At 41.8% G+C, this 21105-nt stretch overlaps 1 protein-coding gene across 1 annotated transcript in view; it reads right to left on the bottom strand.

Annotated features, from left to right (window-relative positions):
• Positions 1–21105, bottom strand: part of vstm2a (V-set and transmembrane domain containing 2A) — a 132287-nt gene that overhangs the window by 15567 nt on the left and 95615 nt on the right. The window contains exon 4 of the mRNA XM_050056103.1: positions 16486–16822. Coding sequence (XP_049912060.1) covers positions 16486–16822 — 337 coding nt within the window. The remainder of the gene's footprint in view (positions 1–16485; positions 16823–21105) is intronic.

The following is a 21105-nucleotide window of genomic DNA, read 5'->3' as shown; positions in this document are numbered from 1 at the left end:
GTGTTTTTGGACGTTTGAATCTGGGGCGCCGTCAGCCTCCATTAGGTGGAGTTGTGTTGCTACCTCCTCTCCCCTTGGATCTCTGCAAGTGATGTGAGGACTCTAAAACTTCACCTGAGCCTCCCTCGGCATATGGGTGAGTAGATAATGGCTGAATTTTCATTTTTGGGTGCACTATCCCTTTAAGCAGTGGCTGCAACAAAAGGCATTCATTAAGTTTAAAGTTGAACTGAAACCACAGAAGTGTAATCTGGTCCTAAGGATTTTCTCCCGCATTAATGGGGTTACTTTTTGTGTTTAATCCTGATTCATGATGCTTCCTTTCCATACATATGTTCTCAATCACGCGTAAATCTTTCTCCTAAAGAGAAGAGCAAAAATAAGAAATCAATGGGTAGTCACAAAATAAGAACAAACTTCGAAAACGAACATGAATAAGAGAAAATTGGTGCGTACATCACTTCTTGCATGAGGAGGCCCACGGTGTAATAAACCCAAAGAGTCCTTTAATTAAACTACTCAAGTCATTTGGAGTCTTCCTGTCAGAGCCAGACACATTAAAATACAGTCCGGTTCTTAATGATACTTATATAACATATATGAGATGATTATTCTCTGTATTAGCATGCATCTGGTGTCAGGTTGTTTCCATTTGTTCTGTCCTGCGCACTGAAACTGTATATAAGCCATCCACATAAAAGCACCATTATGTCCAAAGCCATTATTCTCATGTAAATCACACATTATCTCTGCTATTTATTTTTCCGAGGTGTTTTCCACATCAACACTAACCTTGCCAGCGAACGCACTAAAGGTAAAGGTACCTTCTGTGCTACTGTGCTATTTATAGAAAACAACAAAGGAAGAACAGTTGTGAATTATTGTTATGTACACTACCATGCATTTTAATTGCTGAGCAAAGAAAAAAATACAAAAGGAGTCTCATTAAAATACAGCTGAACACACACAAAAGAGAGCCCTACCTTTTATGTGGGCAGTATTATTTCATGTATCCGTCACCGTGGCTAAAAGCATCTCCACCCACTTCCTGTCATGGTTTGGTTGACAAGGTCACTGTGTCTTTATAAGTCATTTTGGATTAATTTACAGTTGAATTCTTACGTGGTTATTCAGCTGGAGACGGGAAGTGAATGCTGGGGGAAAAGGTTTCCATGGCAGATATGATGTGGAGACGTCTGGGAGCACATGATGCCTCTGAGTTTGTATTTTCTCTGTGTATTTCCCTGGCTTTCTACCACAGTCTGAGGGACTGCACACTGACTTTTCTGTAGGCATAATGAGCGAGAGTATCTGTCTGAGCTAGCAGAAACCTTTTCAGGCGCTCTCGGTACATGCTGGGATAGAATAGACCCACACTGAATACTCTTCATTTTGTCCTACTTAACCTAACACAACACTCTACATTTTGCCAAAATGTTTTTGGCTCGCTGAAATGGTGATGTGGAATATCAATTCCAGGCCAGCGAGGCAGTCAGGTTCAGCGAGGCACGGAGGTGAATCACCACAGCACCTCCACAGGGAGCTCAAACTGGCTTAGTGCCAGTTCCATCTATTCTTGCTGATCCCTGGCCGGCTGACTGTCTCTTTGACTCGCTTCCTTACTTGCCTGGTGGCTCTGTTATAAAACCCGCTGTCTCATTTGCTTGTTGACTGATACACTCTCTGTCTGACTGTCTGGCTGCTTAAGCCATGACTGGATTGTTGGCTGACTGACTGGTTAAATACAACTGGATGTCATTACCTTGCAGCTTGACTGTTCAACTGTGTGCGAGGTTAAATGTGATAACACAGTCTGGTGAGTAATGCAAAAGCTCCCATATTACCATCCGCTACTTTTGAAAGGCTCACACCAGAGGTTTTGTGTGTGTTTCAGCTGACATTACTGCAACCATTATCCAAACAATTTAGCCATATGGTAGCCTCGTCCACCGGGGTGTGAATGTGAGGGTGAGTGGGTGAGTGCTGGCTCGGGTTGTAAAGCACTTTGAGTGGTCGCCTGAGCTAAAAAAGCTCTATATAAATGCAGCCCATGCCGTCCATAACAGACATGAGCAACAAGCAGCTGATTAGGGCTCAGCAGCTGAACATAATTGGGACTGGCCCCAACGCAAATATTTCTTCTTGGGCCCTCGCTTCGCCCTAAACACGAGCACATGTGCACAACCACTCCAGACAATTGCAAAGCAGAAAATTGCTATGTGACTATAGAGAGGCTCACTATGCAACTCAAATGCTGCAAACCAGCCTTTCATCAACGCCACCAACAGAAGCTGAAATGCTATATTTATAATCGCTAATCTCAGTTTTATTATGTAGCTATATCAAAAACCAAAGGACTAAAACACAAAGTGGAAAGATGGTATATTTAATGCCCTCCAAAGGCTGTTTTCTGAGTGTCAAACCAAATGTGTTGTATACAATGCACTTATTAAATGGGTTTTCATGAAGTAAATTATATGCCTCAAAACTGGAGGCCAACTGATTTATTGGTTTGACTGAATAATTGGCACCAGTAGGACGTTTTACACACTATTCTTAATGGTGGAACTTGCCTCTGATAGTGGCCGATGGCTGCACAGCCTCCAGCAGTCATGCGGGGACGTATTTCACTGACTGGAGCCCACTGAAACAAATTCCATCAGCTACATGCCATACACATGGCAATGAAGCATTGCATCTTTAATCTAGGTTGTGTGATTTGTTCCTGTAACTGACTGAAGATTAGAAAGATTCACATTTCTTTTTCACATTTTATTCACACCTGTTGTTGTGCAGTGCTTTGTTCTTCTTCTTTCAGACCGTATTTAAGTTAACTCATGATGATGATATTATATATTTATAAGGCTTAAAGGTACAAGTTAAAATATTTTACTGTGATCCAAGGTTTTCACAACCAATTTATCTGTTTGGTTAATTATCAGCGCTGATAGAGAGTTTGTCATTGGCGAAACTTGCCTCCGATGGTGGCCGATGGCTGCGCAGCCTCCATCAGTCATGCGGGCGGGTGATGGAGCCTATCCCAGCTGACACTGGCCTCAAGGCAGTGTACACCCTTGATGACCCTGGACAGGTCACCAGACTATCACAGAGCTGACACTTGAGCCCTTTTTAAATAGAAATTGTGCAAATTTGCAGGAAAGCCCAATCAGTCTTTTTTCAGCATTGGCAGTATAAAAACAAAATCAGGGAGTGCAGCAAAATGCCGCCTACCTACTTTTGTTTATACAGAATGTGCCTTTTTCGGGGCAATGGGGGGCGTGAGCAAGTAACAAAACGTGTAGCTCAGCGTGTGATGTAAACAGCCTTGCTCCGAGAGAAGCTGCGGCTGGTCAGTCCTTCGACGATTTTCTTGTAAGTCGTCCCCGTCATCTGACGGTTAATGTCCTCTTCGTTTGCGAGGACAAGGAGGGCGCGCAATTCCTTGTCTCCCCAGTTGCTCATCTTTACAGTGTCTGTCAGGTTTGTGTTTCCCTCTTGCTACTAGCTGCTCGCTAATTCCTGCTATCAGCTGTTTCCTGTTCATCCACCGCCAGTGGCTCGCATCATCGTCATCAACAGCTCCTCCCACAAGTCATCAACAGCCCATCTCGTGGCGGAAGGCCGCCTCGTTCTTTTTAAACTAAAAAGGTTCCGCCAGTATGTCTACCCTGCGAGGCGGAAAATTGGGCACCTCGGATCAACTCGCCAGTCCGGCTCTGTGTGTCTAAACGCTCGCAGCTTGCCGGCAAAACGGCCCAACATTCACCAAAAATCTGGCAGTGTAAAAGGGGCTACAGAGACAAACAACCATTCACACCTATGGACAATTTAGAGTCACCAATTAACCTGCATCCCATCCCAAGGTTTAACCTCCCCCATCCTGGGTTTGAACCAGGAACCCTCTTTCTGTGAGGCGACAATGAAAACCACTGCACCACAGTGCTGTCGTTGCCCGCATATACAAGCTATTCTGTCGTCCACTGGTAGGGACACTAATTCAGGAAACGCTCCTGTGGATTATATTCAGACGTATACGACCTATGTAATCGTATGGACTGAAGGACTGGTTTTTAAGTTAAACAGTAAATAGGTAAATAAAAGGTAAATGGTGCAACAAGGGAGACCACATCCAAATGAAAGACCTTAAGAACTGCACTGATAGAGAACCCTGGAGATCTCCCTGTACCACAGTGTGGCTGTAGGTGGTTTGTCTTTTATCCAGTTGAACACTATACATTTTCTGGCCATCAGCAGCAGTTTGACACCGAGTTTGAAGTGTGTTTGAGTTCACGTTAGCTCCCCGGAGGGTAAACAGAGAATAAACAGACAGTGGTCCTTCCTAACTTTGATCTTAAATATGCTACTTATCTCCTGAGCAATCATGCTCCTAAATCTGAAAATAAATACACTCTGCCGAAAGTAGTGATTTTCAATTTCCCTCTGACATTTAATACACAGCAGTGGCAGTTGGGAGTCCATTTGGTGCCAATCATCCACAATATATTCAGTCCGAAAATTGGCCTCCCACTTTCTTTCTCGACGCTTGTGTCTAAGTTAAGGGAGTACAGCAGAGTGTAGATTGAGGAAATGAAGTGTGAAATATCTTTACGTTCAAGGAGAAACTGCTCAGTCTTACTGTACACACAGAGGGCTGGGGGAGGTGAACTCCTTCAGGTAATAAGGTATCGGATCTGAGGGAAGCCAAGCCAAGCCAAGCTGATTTGGGATGTTAAATAGTGGCTGTAGCTGCTCGTTAGCATTTTGACTGCTTTGTTGTTCAGACTGTTGTAAAGTCAGTAGAAAGGCTGAATGGCTGCCAACAACAGAGTGTGCCAGTAAACCCGGAACTCCGTTAGCACTTTTAGCACTTCGGGTTCTCTCGTCTAAAAGTCAATACGTTCTTTGAATAGGATTTTGGTAAAATGCCTCAAATAAGGTCTGTGGTTAACAAAAGCATAAGCGAGTTTCAGGTTTTGTTCCAAGACATAAAACACGTCCTACTTGTGAATTTTGAAGCTTTTACGTGTCGGAAAAAAGGCGGTTGCTAACAAGTTGCTCAATACGACTACAAACCCTGTCGGGGACATTAAACGTCATCACCCCCGAACAGGCGAGAGTGCTGGCAGTCCGCCATTACAGCTTCTTATTTAGCTTAAACAGTCCGATTTCCCCATTATACAATGTTTTTAAAATAAAGCGGCCGAAATCAGTTGAAAGCTTAGTGGCGGTGACGTCAAGAGTCATGCGACCGTGGAGTAGTCATGTAGTCCGTTAAAGCCTAACGTTAGCTTTTTACTTCTGGCGATCGCATTTAAGCTTCAAATGCGGTATGAAAGGTGTTCATATGTGAAGATTATCTCGCTGAACAAAACCTGTAAGTATCATAAACTTGTGTTAGCCACAGAGCTTATTTTCTGACATAATCCAAAACGCAATGCAAAAATCACATTCACTTTCTCTTCCGGGAACCAGCGCGATGCTAAACTTCCGGGTTTTGACGTCAGCCCTGGCACACTCTATAAGCAAGAAACACATACATGTAACATACTCCAGCAAACTTTGAAAAGGGTTCAATGTTTATTTGTAAAATGAGCTAAAGCATCGGTGTAAACAATCAGATATCAGATATTAACAAAGGTTAAAATCTAATGGATAGAAATAATTCATAGAAGTAGGTGTGTCCCCAGTTACAAATTTCAATAGTTGAGTCTGATTCGTCAAGTCCAACCTAGCATCTACTGAAAGTTGAATCAGCGCCATGCACAGTACTAAAGCAGGATTTATACTTCTGCGTTGAATCAATGCCATAACCTACGCTGTACCCCATACCAAAACCTACGTAGCCTGACATGCACCCCAGAAATGTAACTACATGTCGCGGCAATGCAGTCCTCCTGTCTGTTTCTGTAAAAAAACACTCTGGCAAATGTTTGATTGATTGGATCTTAATGCATCTTGGTGGTCAAGATGCAACGTGCAAACAGCTGTCTCTATGCTCCTGCCCCTGCTGATCTTGACAGCACTATGTTCTTATGTGAGTGCTCTGAGTTATACATTTATAGCAAAATAAGATATACATTGGGAGAAACCAAGCAGTTCTATGGAAAATCAGACATTCAGCGCCCCCATACAGCCTTAATCGAATGATCCTTTTGTTTCATGACCATATTTTCATTTTGCAACTGCAACAATTTGACTGTGAGACTGGCAGTGGATTCACACACCTCATATCAAACTGTCGAATGGTTAATTTATTAGGTTGGTTCTACTTCTGCCATATTAGTGTTGCTCCTGTGTATTCCTTGTAACAGACACAGTAATGTCTCTGCTTGCTGGACTCAAGCTGCCACAGTTGCAGAGACGTGTAGTCCACATCTACTACGAGTCTTCAGCGGGCTTTTCCCCCACTGCACACTCACAGATGTTCGACAGATTTGCACCCAAAAGACAAAAATGGGAGGGAGTAAGGAAGGACTCATAGCAGCATCCACATGAACTTGAAATGACACATTGACATTGCGTGCGCTTGCTTGAGCAATATGAATGCAGCCATGAACAGCAGTCCTGCGGTTCTTAACCACCTACTGGAGTGATGACTCATTGGTGTTCTTTCCTTAGACATATGCAGTGGAGGCAGTTTGAAAAAATATGGTGCTTCTTAAAAACAAGGTCAGTGATTTTTTGTTTGCATGAATGCTTATGCAATAAGCTGAGTCCATATTTGTTTTTCTTTCATGCAGGAACCAGGCTGGCCTCAGGGGTGGAGGGACAAGTCTGGCTCCAGGGACATATTTCTCTCCTTTTTTTTTCTCTCCCTTCGCATTCAGCTCTGGTCACCTCTGAGCTTTGAGAGAACAACACTGCCAGGAACGATGGAGGCCGAGCTGTGATCTAACAACATCTGACACACTGGTGGGGAGTAGCTGTGAACAAACCACTCTGCTCCTGCTGCTGCTGCTGCTGCTGCTGCAGCCGCTCCACCAGCCACAGTCACATTCCCCCCATCTGGAAAGTGCCTCATTGTTTACAGATGCAGCAATGCGGAAAAGGAAAAATATCTGCACTCTCCCAGGTTTAATTTCATCTCAGCCCATTTACCTATTGTTGCTCATCTGCCTCAAACCTGAGCGCGGCAGTAATAGAACTCTGTCGCCCTCAGCCGTAACACCTCTGTGCCGCTCAGAGAAGGTGGCTAAGGCTGCCTGAGCAGCCACGGAGAGGCATTTATCAGTGTCAGACACACCGCACAGAGGACTCACTGCAACACAGTTGTCAGCATAATTTGGCTGCCTCATAATCTCTGACTCTGCAGCCCCGGGGATTATTCAACTTTTTACCTCTATTCAGTGGCAAGTAATATCTTTCTGTGTTTCGCTTCAGGGTGCAGAGGGCTGTCTGAGCGCAGAGCAGGGTCGACTTAGTGTTTGAACTGTCTGACCAGGGAGAAAATGATTGACGTTTGGAGATGAGGAGGGGCCGTACTGTCAGAACATAATTTGATGTTCAGAGAATGAAAATGATGCAAAGAGTTAATGAGATAAAATTCACACAGAGCCACCTGAGGGGTGGTGCTACATAGGCTTGTTACAGGCTGAACACTGTGGAGATACAACATTGGTTTCCTCTTTCAGCTGCAGATAAGAAAAGACACGATGAAAATATGGACCGTGTGAATATGCAAGACATTCTCACTGCCATTAAATCAACTCCACACACATACAGAAACACAAGAACACATCACCCTAAGAACATGTCGGCATTGCACATTTTTGCAAACCAAATATGTATAAAAATACAAAGCTAAAATACAGTATATAATTTCAACGTTTCTAAAGTGACATAATATTTGAGCTGACTTTGTCATCGGGAGTTTGTGGGAATGATGGATGCTGTGACACCCAGGCGAGGCACCTGCCAAGCTACAGACCACTGTCTGAGTCCTTTCACAGCTGCATGATACGCGACCGGTCGCCGTTATTGTTTTATAGTGCCCAGCGGTAGTGATGGCCAAATGAAGCCTCATGAAGCATTTTCTTTATTTTCTGAGCCCACTAGATGGCGCTTTTTGTTCAACAAAAGGTTGAAAGCACACTGAATTGCCATTCATTGAACCTCTCTCTTTAAACCATGAGCGCCATCTAGTGGGCTCAGAAAATAAAGAAAATGCTTCATGAGGCTTCATTTGGCCATCACTACGCAGCGGCGTCAGGGGGAAAAGCAGCGGGACAACAACAAAGGTCACAGCAGTGGAAATCCGTAGGCTGGTCGATGGGTCCAACAACCAGCGACTTTCACCCGGCAGACCGGTGCTCGCTTCCCATAAAATTATAAAGCCAAAACCTGTTCTTTTTTCCTAAACCCGGCCATGTGTGTATGTTGGCAAAATGTAACCAGGTGCATTTGTTGCATTTGTTGAAGGAAAAATGACTAACGACAAACTGTCCAACAACCAACACACCCAGGGCACCTTGCACGCCGTATCTCGACATGGAAAGTCCATGACCAAACTTCGATATGTGACGAGATCGGAGTGAGAATGTATAGCAAGACCAACAAACAATAAAATGTTTCAGTGAATCATCGCTGCATTTCTAGTGGCTTTTTAGCAACTCTACATAAATGTTTTTTAGTGACCCCCTGTTCTACTGTTTCCACCGGGGATGGTGCCACAAAAAGTGGTTGTTTTTTACTGAAACATCACTGCATTTTCCATGCCACAACACTTTTAAAAACCAAGACACTGCTGTGTTTCCTGCCGGGATAGTACCACCAAAAGCATGTATTTTAAGCCAACACATGATCTTTTCTAGGGCTGACCCAAATGCTTTGAAACCTCAATCATTGCCACAGTAATCAACGTCCAAATCAAACATTTTTCTACACCATTACCCACAAAATCTTAAAAAAAAAAAACATAAATTGAGGAATAGTTTCTCAACATAATTCATCATGCATTGACATTAATCAAAAGTCCAGCATGTGGAAGAGCAAGAGTGCCAGATATGCCAAAGGAAACTGGCATATCACAAATGTACAACCAGCTTGATGAACCACTTGAAAACTCTCAGCAGTTCAGCCATCTTGCAAAGTTTTCTTTTCTTCTAGCTAATATGGCAAATGTTACTGTGACCTGTAAGCCAACAAAGTGGCTGACTGTCAAGTTATTTTCGGTGCAATGGCTGAAAACTGATGTTTTAAAAGACGCCCAGTCATCCAGTCCTCACCCCTTGGATTACTTACAAGTGTTTCACAACAAAGATTTGGTTCCTCACTGGTATACAGGACGGCCATAATCATTATCTAACCATAACCAAGCGTTTTTTTTGTGCCGCAAGATAACAACACATGAAACACAGTGTTGCTGACTCATCTCAGTTTCAACCAGTGGCATAAGGCAGTTACGGCGGGCCCAATAGTGTTTGCTATTGTGTACATATCATCTTGTCACATGATCAGAGACTTGACATTGGATAACACGAACATAAACATAAACATTACCCAGCAATCATCATTGCATCTCTGTATATCACAAAAAATACCAAAGAAAATAAGAAAATATTAATTCGATTTTACAATTTTAATAGTTTATAATGGTTTATTTGGAATAAGCATGTTTTTTTTTAATAGATGCTACTGACTATTTTATACAAAAAGGAAAAAAAAAAGACATGACAACAATGGGTTTGCCTTTTCAAGGGCATATATAGCAAATGGCACTTTTCATTTTATTTTTTAAATATTAATGAGAGTTCCTCTTGACAATAACTCATAAGGGCCCATTCTCCACCCAACACAGTGTTTGAGGGCCCGCTCTCTTTATAGGCCCCCCTACTTTACAGGCCCCATTGCAACCCCACTGCCTGCACTTTATGCCCCTGGAGTCTAATTTATAAAACTTTGCGTAGGATCCATACTAAAAATGTACATACGAACAAAAGCCAAAAATGGCATGCCCCAAAAAATATTCAACAATTTATACAATCAGGCCTCAACTTCACCATCTGTGTTGCCAATTTCCTGTCTCCAAAATGTTTGTAAGCATGAGTTAAAGTTTCTCCCATCCAGTCTGTTTTTATACATCACAACTTTTGCGTGGGAAGTCGTGGACCCAACTTTCAGGCCTCATTTTACACGTATGCAATGTAAATGTATAAATGCGACCCCTGGTTTCAACGTTTCCGCTACATAATAATGTACAAATGTAACGTATCTGCAGTTTGCAGAAACATATGATGCCAACATTTATTCTGGGGGTTGGGTTGAGGTTCTATAAGTGTTTGGTAAATGATGCATAATCGTTATTATTTTTATTGCCATGCCTGAGTAACAGTTGGTTGTTTACCACACATTTGTTTTCTAATCAGTTGAACTACCAACGTGTGCCGAAAGAATCATAGAATTTCCATTCAGGTTGCTGTTGGTAATCATTACTGATTGGAATTGGACATGTTAAAAATCATACAAAGTATAGAGACCTAAGTAGTAGTGATGGTCAAATGAAGCCTCATGAAGCATTTTCTTTAGTTTCTGAGCCCACTAGATAGTGCTCATGGTTTAAAGAGAGAGGCTCAAAGAATGGCAATTCAGTGTGCTTTCAACCTTTTGTTGAACAAAGAGCGCCATCTAATGGGCTCAGAAAATAAATAATAATAATAATAAAAAAATTACATTTTTCCTACGTCAAATAAATAATAATAATAATAAAAAAATTACATTTTTCCTACGTCAAATCATTACCATAAAAACATGTTAATTACTTCAGCTTACAAAAATAAGTTTAAAGAAATTATTTGATAGGAGACAGTGATAGCTTGGGAATAGTCACTGTATTGCACAAGATGGCTGCTGTGTATTTCCCCACATTAAAAGGAAGGGTTTCCTTACAAAGGTAAAATGTGTTCACATTTGTCAAAGGAATCCTCTGGGAACTGAGGTGACCTCAGCAATAATGAAAGGGTTAAACTATCCTCACTCGCTTGGTGCGCACGTTTTCCATTTCTCACAGAGGCTGATGATGTTTGCACTCAGCGAGACAACTCAATAGGTATTACACTGCACACATCTTTGAGAGGATTTCAGCCTCACTGTGCTCGATGAAAGACAAAGGTAACATTGATATTCTTTGCAATCTGCTGAATGTAATTACAGACTGGATATTGGATTCCCATGATGGACACGTACTGCAGTTAATATCATGAATTCCATTTGTTCAAATTCAGTGAAAATAATGATAATTTAAAATCAGTACATGAAGCATTTCTTTGTGATTATAGCATCTGTCAAAGGAACTGTATGTGTTGCTTTCAGACATTTTCAAACGCTACCAACAGCAAAGTAAAAAAAAAAGATAATAATGGTTCAGGAGCAGTGAAATTCAAACCGAATGAATGTGGAAAATAATATAGAAAGATGCTGCTGATTTGGGCTAGCCTGCTCAGGCAGGGAGTCCCAGAGCTGTGGCGCCTGCAGCAAGAATCCCCTCGGTAATAAGGTGAGATTTAAGAAGCACCAGAGGAGGCCTGCCTGAGGATCTCAGGAGCTGCTCATGAGGGATGAACATTTCTAAAATATAGCTTCGAGCCTGACCATGTAGTGCCTTAGCATTAACGGTAAAGTCTTAAATCAATTTAAAAGCTCACAAGCAGCCTGCAAAAAGACGCATGAAAGGGTGGAATGTGTTCCCGTCTCCTAGAATTAGTTAAGAGCCTGGCAGCAGCGTTTCGGGAATGCTGCAGGCAGGCAATTGACTTATAGCTGATCCCTCAATAAAGAGAATTGCAACACTGCAAATGAGATGAAATAAAACCACAGACTTCTTCGATAGCTGTGGTGACTGAAAAAAAAAAGGAGCTAATTTTGGCTTTGATCCTCAGCTGAGGGAAACAAGACTGCGTCACCCTGATCACCAGGTTATCAATGGTTATTACTTTAACTGTTATTATTACTTTAACTGTTAGAGAGGATAGTTTCTTTGAAACAGTTTGCTCTTGTTAGTAAGTGAGAGGCACAAGCAGAGCCAGGCAGACACTGTGACAAGGCTTACTGCATGGCTCTCCAACTGGGCTCCATGAACATGCAGGTCTATTATAACCAATTACATAATTGCAACTATAAGACGGGACTTGAGAAGTCAAGCGCATTCCCAGGTTGTTAAATACCAACGCTTTGTCTTGCCCATCAGCATGTAATACTTTGGCATCTTTATGAGACGCACCACCTGTGTAAACCCATCCACTGCAGAGCCCGGCCTCACTCCGAAGTCATCGAAATCCGGCACTTGGGCAGTGACTTGTGGCGTCAGAAACCAACGAAAAAAGTTTAACCGTTATAGTTTAGCACTGACTTTCACCTGAGCGAGCTGTGTTCGTGTCCTGTAAGATTCTAAAGCCAAACACTGTTCTTTTTTCCTCAACCTGACCAAATGCTTTTGTTGCCTAAACTCAACCACGTGTGTTTGTTGTTAAAGGGAAAAAAAGACAATTTGCGGTGTTGTACCGACGTAGTGCTTTTATTTTGAAAGAGAAAGTATGTAAACGTTAAATTTCCTGTGACACATGCATCGTCTTTTTTCAAAATACACAAATGTTAACAGGCAAAACTTGACACAATGTCCCAGAACATCAACAACCAACACACCCAGGGTACCTTGCACGCCATATGTGGACGTGTAAAGTCCATGACCAAACATAAATATGTGACGAGGTCGGAGTGAGAATGTGATGCTGAAAGCACCTGATGAAGCAACCTGGTCTCACTCCGAAGTTGTCAAAATTCAGCGCTTAGGCAGTGACCTCCAGCATCAGACACCAGCAAAAAAGGCCGTCCTTTCATGTCGGCATGAACACTGACCACATGTTAGAATGTGTTTTCAGTGTGCGTCTCTTAGATATGCTTAAGTGTGCACTGTGTGTCGCTACAAGATGCAGAGGGGCATGACAAAGCAATGACCTTGGAATGAAGATGAACTGAATATCTTGACTCTCGTCTCTCTCTTTCTTTCTTTCTTTCTTTCTTTCTTTCTTTCTTGTGATTTACTGCTTATGTGGTTAAAAAAGCTTTGGACAGAATTATTCCCATATAATATGCATACAAATTCTGTTTAATTTGAGTATAGTAGTTACATAGTAGTTCACTACAGTAATACTATTATCATCCTTTGGCTGGCCACCTGAGGCTGCTGCTGATTGCACATTGAAATCATGACGGGAAAAAGAAAGTAATTCTCTCTCCATGAAAATCGTAGTCTCCTTAAAGCTTATGACCAACTGCCAAAAAAGAGCCAACGAGATGTAGCAGTGAAACGTGGTGTTCCTCAGGCAACCTTGTGTAGTCAAACAACAGGAAAAGTCAAGCCGCCCTCATCAATTGGACTGATAATGCCTGGTCATGTAATGCCTCCTTGAAGTGGGTCCGTTGGTGAGGGGAAAGGCAGAGATTTGGCAGCGAGCATTGGAGAGGACTATTTCAAAGTTTCCAAAGACAGGTTTTAAAAGAGAGAAAAAAATTGTGGTAAGAAATGGGCTGACATGGTATATATGTTTGTTTCATTACTTTATATTCATGTAATAAATGTACAAATGTCAGTTAGATGTTAGTCTCCATGATCGGTTATAATAATTATCTGCTTACAGTGATCAATTTGACTCGAACAAAGGTAATAACTAAGCAGTTTCCACTGTTTTTACAATTTGTGGTCAGAATATACAGTAAACTTATCTTTATATCAGCTAGTGATGGCCAAATGAAGCCTCATGAAGCATTTTCTTTATTTTCTGAGCCCACATGAAGCCTCATGAAGCATTTTCTTTATTTTCTGAGCCCACTAGATGGCGCTCATGGTTTAAAGAATTCAATGTGTTTTCATCCTTTTGTTGAACAAAAAGCGCCATCTAGTGGGCTCAGAAAATAAAGAAAATGCTTTATGAGGCTTCATTTGGCCATCACTAGTATCAGCCGCCAAACACTATGATATTCACACTGAACCCGAGGATCCTCACACATTAGATGGACGAAAACCAACCGCTGCCTGTCTAGCTTTGCGGAATATAACAAATCCAAATGATTCGGCCTTTGTATATTTTCTATGTGCATAATGTCTTCACAAAATCCACATTTTATATCTATTATTATATTACGTTGTCACATAGATGGACTCATATGGATCAGCTGTGCCCCAAACGTTGTTGCATTCAAAACCACCTAAACCGAAACCAAGTCATAACCTAGATCAAAGTGTATCAAGACCGAGACAAGACAAAGACTCTGAAAGGTTGAGACCAAGCGAAGATCAAGACCAGACCAGTATGAGTCCCGCACTGCAGGACACACACACTGCATCATAAAATGAGGAACATACAAACAACAGACACTCCTCAATTCGATCTGAAAGACCTACATTCCCTAAGAACACCCCCAGAAAACAAATTAATTTCCTCTAATTCATCTCTTTTATTGCCATATTGTATGTTTGTATCGTGAGAAATGTCTTGATGAAATAATCAAAAGGCATTGTAGAGGTCAATTTTACATATGGGAATTTTCCTCAGTTTTTTATGAGCAAAAAATACAAACATCAAGGAGCTGAAATCAACTTAATCCTTTGAACTCTGCAATAGAAATGTGCCGCCAGTGCCTACATTGGTAGTTTTGCTTTTTTGGCATCTTCACATGCTTCATATCCCTAAATTCTTTGCAATCTAAGCAGTTATGTAAGTCGATAAACCATAATAAATGTTAAAAGTGAAATCGAACAAAAACAACAAACAAACCAAAAAAAAACAAAAAAAAATCTGCCTTTTTTTTAAAATCAGATTTCTTTTTTTTTTTTTTTTAAAAATGAAAAAACAAAACATATTGATCAAAAATATTTTTAAATGTCATTACGAGCCACAACATGATGACACCCAAGACTCAAGCTTTAGCCTTCTGAGGCAAAAAGAATGAATGTTTCAGCTATCACAGTTTTTATTTTAGATCAATATATTCAGGATTATGCAAACAGTGATCTCCTGCAGCAATTAAAGGGAAATTCCAGCATAATATCTGTGAAATGCTACGTTTAAACCACACCTAAGGTAAGGTAACATAAGGTACTGAAGTGAAAAGAGCCAGCTTTCTGCTGCAAATAGAATGTAATGCTCTGGCTATTATCGGCTATTTTAGATTGCTATGTACAGGACTGCGCTCACAACAATCTCCTGTGGCCATTATGTGGAAATACTGGTATACTTATGGCAAAATAACATGTTTTAACAGCTCGTAAGGTAGGGTCATGATGTGATGACGTTAATGACAGAAGCCTTAGCTTTCTGCTGCAACAAAAGAATACTTAAGCTGTAATGGCTCTTATTTTAGAGCTTTCTAAACAGAATAATGCAAACAACAATCCCCTACGGCTGTCCTGGGGAAGACGGCTCTAAAAGGGTTAATAATCCTTGTTCAGCACTTCTTTTTTGCACAGGCAATTTAGTGATACACCCACAGCTGTGGTCTTGATTAGTATAGAAATAAAAGTATCTAAGTCTAGAGTCCTCTTTGTCCGATGCCAAGACATGACCAAGTAAAAATGTGGTTGAATCTGAGACATGACCGAGACCTTCAAAAAGAGACTGCCCCAAAACAGACCCTATGGCACTCCGCACACAGTCTTCCTGAAGCCCTTTACAGACCACAGCTGCACTCAAAGTTCAATCAGATTCACCTTTGACTTTTCATGCTCGTCGTGACCTTTTCAATGTGCAAATACTCAAACGACAGCTTACTGTGACGTCACCCGAAAGTCATGTGTGACAGAGGGCTAGCTAACAGCATTCTATGCTCCCTGAACTGTACAACCCCCACCAGGAAACCATACCAACATCTTGGCAGGAAGACTTCAGCACGGCAAAATGTCAACAGTCGGATGGGCTATCAGTATTGTGAATGGGCAAATGGTGAAAAAAATGGTGCATTTCTGTTGTGTTGTGATCAAAGGTTATGCTACGCTTTGGCAGGCTGATAGGGTCGTTGATCAATACAAAAGACTCGTCAAATACTCGGCCAACTTCCGGCTTACAAATCACATTTTCCTGCTTGTACTCTTGTCCTGCAAAATCTGCACTGATATTTCAGCGAGACTCTCCACACAGTCTGTTTAACTGTTCACAGTCACCAGATGCTGGATATTCTACTCCCTTGGATCCACAGGGTCAATCATGAGAGTGAATGACGCAGGCACCTCAGTCTCTTTCAGACTACCTTTTTACGAGGCAGGCCTGTTTTGTGAAGTTACTATTTTTCACTTGACTGCTTTGTGAATACATGCTGAGGTCAGATGCTGGTTGTTCTGGATCTCAACCAAACAACCTTTTTCAGACAGATGACTCACAAACGTGTCAAACATATCAAAGGTTGCAGACCAGACAATACGCTGCTGGTAAAATCTCTAGACTACATGAGTCTTTTTTTGTGTTACCTCATTATGTAACCCTCGCCCAGGGGCCTTACCTGAGCCGGGGTTGTGTTTAGCTGTATTGGAGGATGTGTGAGAGGTGGAGGTGGAGGCCACCCTCTGGTCTGAACTCATGCTGTCCTGACCCAGAGGTGAGCTGGACTTTCTCGGCTTCTTGTCTGTCAGGTGCAGCGGGGAGCTTTTCTTGGGAGGCAGAAGTGGTCGTCGTGGCCTGGCCGTGGCGTTGACCTTCAGCCAAGCTTGGGCTTTGTACTCCACAATCTCTCCGTAGTTAGCTCGTGTCACCCGGCACTCGTACAGTCCTTCGTCGCTCTTGCTGACTCTGGAGATCTGCAGCTTGTGTGAGATGTCGTTGCCCTGGACTTTCACTGTCTGTTAGAGTGATTGAAAGAGATCACAGTGTCATAACACTGGACGGCATGATGGAACATCACAAGGTTTTATGATGCATCATGCCACTTCTTCAACATGCTACATGACTGTGAGACATTTGGCGTACACATTCAGAGGAAGTCTGACTCATGGATATAAACATATACAGAGGTGGAAATGATAATGACAGTTTAAAGAGACAGTTCACTCTAAAATCAAAAATACATCATTTTCATCTTAAGGACCAGACACTTCAAACTGACAGTGAAGAACTAGTGGCAACAAATGCCGACTGTTGCATTGCCTTACGTCACGTGTGTCTTGGACAAAAAGTTGAAGAGACTGCAAAGACTACAGCTAATGGCCACGTTCTGCCCCTGCATGAGAGGAAGTAACTTTCTATACTAGCAGGTGGCTATAGTCTTTATCAGTCATTCAAAAAGGGAAACTGGAAGACCAACAGGATGAATTTAAGACGTTCGTTAGCCAGTTAGCACGTTAACAATTCAACACCATGTTGAAAGAATAAAGGATATTTATTGTGTGCTAGCAACCAAGAACACAATCAATTATGAACCGTCTGTGCTAAAGAGCTAAGTGGCTAAAAAAATAATCTCACCTAACATGACAAGTTTGTTTTGATCTCCCGCCCTCGGGACTTAAGTTTTTTGTTTGCTTTCCGCACTTTCTTTTCCTGCTTGTGCACTGAGCTGCCAACAAAGGCAAACTAGTAGCAGGAGGGTCACAAAAACTAGAGCAAGAGATGCTCACTGATGGCCCGGCATTGACCGATGGCCAACCATTGGCTTGGTGTGTCAGTACCTGTTGCGCTATTTATCAGTCTAGATTGTTTTGGTGTGAGTTGCTGAGTGTTGGGAGTTATGGGTCGTGGAGATGTCTGCCTTTTTGCCATACAGTGGAACTAGATGACACTCAGCTTGTGGTGCTCAAAGTGCCAAAGAATAAATTTCCAAAACTCAACAGCAATGTCTCGTCCCAGAAACCATGACCCATTTATTCAAGATAATCCACAGACCTTGTTTTGAGCAGTAACATCCATCAATCTTAATACCACACAGACGGTAGCATCTACTGCTAGCTCATTTAGCACCACAGTCCTGGCTAATGTTGCAGCTCAGCCATGGAGGATGCCATTGATGTTGACATGTCATGCTGTCACGACCACAAACCTTCTGTCCGTGTGGGGAAGCACGCTTCCTTCTGCGCAGTGATACGGCTGGCAGGTGTAATTTAGCAGAAAGGAAAAGGTTCCTACATGAAACTGCTCACAACTAAGTTTGTGGATTATCTTGACTAATGTTATGATTTCTGGAACGAGACATTGCTGTAGACTTTTTCTGAGCTGAGTGCCATTTAGTTCCATTTAATGGAATAAAGGCAGACACTCAGCAGCTCACACCAAAACAACACAGACTGACCAAAACTCTTTTCAGATAAGAGGGAAAATATGTGTTTTTGATTTTGGGTTGAACTTCCTGTTTAAAATATACTGCTAGGTGCTCAGGTCAGGATTAACAGTGGTTCTTAATTGTGTGCAATAAGCATATACATTTTTTTTCCCATCTTGTGGTGAACCTTTAGGGCTCGCACCACCTTTTTATACCTGATAGTAGTGATGGCCAAATGAAGCCTCATGAAGCATTTTCTTTATTTCCTGAGTCCACTAGATGGTGCTCATGGTTTAAAGAGAGAGACTCAAAGAATGGCAATTCAGTGTGCTTTCAACCTTTTGATGAACAAAAAGCGCCATCTAGTGGGCTCATAGAATAAAGAAAATGCTTCATGAGGCTTCATTGGGCCATCACTACCTGATAGTGATGGTGTCAATATATTTTGCTTACTAGTTTTCGTGCAAAATATTGTGGTGTCTTGAGATGGACAATCTGAATTAAATCCTCCATCACAGTACATGTGTGTAATTTGATATCGCAATTTCAACAGTACCTGTACTGTAATGGAATACATTTTCTGTAAAGTCAGCTTAGAAACTGGTTGGTTGGTTAAACATGTGACTAAATTGGCATGGCCCTAGAAAACCTGGTGTCACATCTTAAGTACGTCTCTATAACATCACATATTCGTGACTAAACAAGCCATGATCGAAGTTCAAAAGAGAACTGAGGTATTATGTATTAAATGTCAAACGGTGAAAAAATTCAGCATTTAACAACTAAATTCTGATCTGGGAGTGAGTCTACAATCCACAGCTGTGCATGTATGAATTCATTACTATAATAAGGGGTGAAGAAGTGATCCACTGTGGCCTGTACAGCTCCGAGAGCAGCACGGCAAGCTCACTTGCCCGTGGATGTTAATCAGGACAGCTGAACTGGTGGGACCAGTATAAATATTTAGTGGTACTTGTCAGATTTTTGCTGACATGTGCCAAAACCGTCTCCTTAAAATGAAGTTTCTACGCAACTAAATAAAAAATACTTTTACAGGAAACATGCCAGTTCAGGCTTGAATTATGTTCACTGGAATCCTTTTTTGCTAGTTCACACAGTGCTGCCTCACTGAGGTCATTGCTTCAGTGAGGTCATAGGGAGGTATATAGCGGGCAAACAAAGCACATCACTTTGACGTCTGAGACTGAGGTTTGCATCCTGAGCTCTGTGTGGTTAAGTTTAGACACCAAAACAAACAAAAAACTTGTTAGAGAAAGGTTGTGGTTTTGGTTCAGATTGCAGATTGATTTTATATTTAAAACATGATAATAGTATAATATAAAACATTGGACCTCAGTCACCAATATCGTCCTAAGTTTTATCTTAAATTTGTTCTCAAGAAAGGTCCTAAAATGTCAAATGTATGCTGTGTCCTTGAACTGCAGGATTGTTCACACCTGTGTCCTTAAACTGATAAATCCCCTTGTCCATATTAATTAAAAGGACATGTCAGATGATCCTAATTAGCATATGCAAATGCACTGCCAATCCCCTTAAAAGGGTATGAAACTGCAGTGCCTGTGCACCAAAGACTATATTTAAGATAGACAAGGTGTCTCCATGTCCTCCCACTGTACAAAAATGAAGCCAAAACACCCCACATACGGCTGCTGCCATGTTGTGCTGGTGACAGCGTTTGGAGCCAGAGTCTGTGCAGTAGCAGTCTCTGTGGTATAATTCCTGCCCATATACCCATCTGACCAATCATGAGCAGTGCCACTGATTGTGAACACACCGATTGACGTTGAGTTTTTAGGTTGGCGACTATCATAGCGGGGGCAGAGTTTATGGCCTGTACTGCAGCCAGCCACCAGGGGGCGATTGAGATGTTTTGGCTTCACTTTTGGGGAGCTGCCATGTCATCCATCTGTACATACAGTCTATGGTGTGCACACATAGAAACTGAAAGCTGAAACAGAGAGTTGTGTCAAGAACACCCAAACAAAAGACTGAAACGGGTGGAGCACTGAACTCCAAACGTTAAAAACACTTCAGTAGTTCTGAAGTAGAGGTGCTCCTGCAGGAAGTGAATGCCAAATGAGAGGTCATATTGAGTAGCATCAGCAGTGGATTTGAAACAACACAAAAAAGATGCACGGGATGCTTGTATTTCAGTGACTGCTGTATCTGAAGAAAGACACACAACCGATTAAGTAAAAATAAAAGATTGGACCTCAAACTGAGGCCAAAAAAAGAAGAGTGACACCGACAGTGGAGGGGCACAGGCTTTCCCTTGTCACCTTCTAGATATACATGGTGCTGGAAGGTGTGTTCCCTCCTCAGGATCTGCAACATCTCGCAGCAGCAGTAAATATACCACTGCGTGAGTAGATCTATAAGTCTACTGGGCCTATTAATAATGTGATCAATTACTAATTATTATTTATTTAATGCTTATTTGTACAGGGACAAGTATGTAGCATACATGAATGCCACACGCCACAGCATTTATAGCCACGCTAATTTGCAATGCTCGTCCCTAGCTGGGCCTTAAAGGGGAACTAATGTTTTTTTCAACCTGGGTCCTATTTTCAGATCTACTTTTGTCTAAATGAGTGATAGGATGTTCAATATGTGACATTTCTCCAGTATGAAGCTAGGGCTGACCTGCCTGCAGCCTGTGAGCACTCACTATATTAAATAATAGGGCACTCAGACAGCGTCAAACAACGTCAAAATACGTCCACTAAAAGTGCATTTTTTTCACACAGATAGGCTCGGATTGTTAGTATAATTATCTGACAACATAACGGAAAGGAGAAATGAACGTCTGTGTTTACCTTTAGCTGGATTCAGACATGTTCCTCTGCCTGT

The sequence above is a fragment of the Epinephelus moara genome, chromosome 11 (genome assembly GCF_006386435.1).
Source record: "Epinephelus moara isolate mb chromosome 11, YSFRI_EMoa_1.0, whole genome shotgun sequence".
NCBI classification, from domain to species: domain Eukaryota; kingdom Metazoa; phylum Chordata; class Actinopteri; order Perciformes; family Serranidae; genus Epinephelus; species Epinephelus moara.
This window is presented reverse-complemented; position numbering and strand designations above follow the sequence as displayed.